Raw genomic sequence first — 1823 nt, 5'->3', positions numbered from 1 at the left:
ATCAATGGGTTTTTGATCCTACTGCACGTACTGGCTTTGTGGGAGCCTTGGCAGTTTGGATGCTCACCTTACTAGATCTGGATGGAGGTGGGTGGCCCTTGGATTTCCCACAGGGCAGAGAACCCTGATTGCTCTTGGGGCAGACGAGATTGGGAGAGGGGGAGGGGGAAGGAAATGGGAGGCAGTGGCGGGGAGGAGGCAGAAATCTTTAATAAATAAATAAATTAAAAAATGATAGAAATTTTGCCTTCTTAGCTATTTTCTATTCTAGTATATATAAATTTCTAAAGCAATAGTTAATATGACCATTATGAATGATTTCCTTAGAATATTAAATCAATTAGTATTGACTTGACAATTAACTTGAGATGTTAACAAAATTAACTCTTGAATATGGGTTTAGAATGAAAATTTGAATGGAGGGCCACAGAAGGATACAAAGGTAGCACACAAGCGCTTGACGACCTGTAAAAGGACGAGAAGGATGTACGGAACTCTGCACCAACCTCAGAGCTCTGACAGACACGGTGATGTGGTAGAGGACATGTTCAAAGAGGGACTTGAATATTGATTACTGAAAATAGGAATAGAGATTTTGTGGGTAAAAAAGAAACAAATCTTTTCCTGAATGTGATATTAGTTTTGTGTTTTTGTAGATTTGCTAAGAAACAAGAGAAATGAAGAACCAATCGATGGAAATAGTGTTTATATTGCTGGGACTGACAGATGACCCTCCGTTACAAATTCTGATTTTCCTGTTTCTGTTTTTCAATTACATCTTGTGCCTGATGGGGAACTTAGTGATCATCCTCCTCACCCTGCTGGATCCCCACCTCAAGACTCCAATGTACTTCTTCCTCCGGAATTTCTCCTTCCTAGTGTGCATCCTTAGTTCCTGACGAGCATTCTCTCAGGAGATAAAACGATTTTGTACAGTGGTTGTGCAGCTCAATTCTTCTTCTTTTTTCTACTAGGGGTCACAGAATTCTACCTCCTGGCAGCCATGTCCTATGACCGCTATGTCGCCATCTGCAGACCACTGCATTACCCCACCATCATGAACAGCAAAGTGTGTCACCTGCTGGTCATCAGCTCCTGGGTGATTGGGTTCTTAGTCGTTTCCCCCCCTTTGCCGTTGGCACTCAAACTGGATTTCTGTGCTTCCAAGTTGATAGACCACTTCCTATGTGACACCTCTGTCCTGCAGCTGTCTTGCACAGACAGAGGTTTAATAGAGTTAATGGCTTTTGCCTTAGCTGTGATGACCCTCATCATCACCTTGATCTTAGTGATCCTCTCCTACACACTCATCATCAAAACCATCCTAAAGTTCCCGTCAGCTCAACAATGGAGAAAGGCCTTTTCCACCTGCTCCTCACACATGGTTGTTGTCTTCATCACTTATGGCAGCTGTATCTTCATGTACATGAAAACATCAGCCAAGGAGAGGGTGACTTTAAACAAAGGTGTGGCTGTGCTCAACACTTCTGTGGCCCCTTTGCTAAACCCATTCATTTAAACCCCAAGGAACCAGCAGGTGAAGGATGCTTTCAAAGAGCATCAAGTGGGTCGAGGGGAGGATACAGAGGGAATGGGGGAGAGTATATAGTATAGGAGGCCCTTCTGTATTTGTGTTGCTTTCTTTGGTTATTAAAGAAACTGCCTTGGCCTAGTTGATAAGGTGGAACTCTGGTAGGCAGGGAAAACAGAACCAAATTCAGGGAGGAAGAAGAGCTCCTGCCTGAGATGGACACTGGATAGACTCATGCTGGTAAGCCACAGTCAAGTGGCAATACACATTAATGGAGGTGGGTTAAACAAAT

The 1823-nt window shown here is 43.4% G+C and overlaps 1 protein-coding gene across 1 annotated transcript; it reads left to right on the top strand.

Moving 5' to 3' along the window:
• The first annotated feature begins 1003 nt into the window (after nt 1-1003).
• LOC121462032 (olfactory receptor 6C6-like) lies at nt 1004-1519 on the top strand. Its single transcript, XM_041673458.1, has one exon. It carries the CDS (start codon nt 1004-1006, stop codon nt 1517-1519), a length of 516 nt encoding a protein of 171 aa, XP_041529392.1.
• Nucleotides 1520-1823: the final 304 nt, after the last annotated feature.

The sequence above is a fragment of the Microtus oregoni genome, unplaced genomic scaffold, assembly GCF_018167655.1.
Source record: "Microtus oregoni isolate MIOR12 unplaced genomic scaffold, Mior012 000001F_ref0000356, whole genome shotgun sequence".
Taxonomy (NCBI): domain Eukaryota; kingdom Metazoa; phylum Chordata; class Mammalia; order Rodentia; family Cricetidae; genus Microtus; species Microtus oregoni.
Note: the sequence above shows the minus strand (reverse complement) of the source record. Positions and strands in the feature narration are given on the sequence as shown.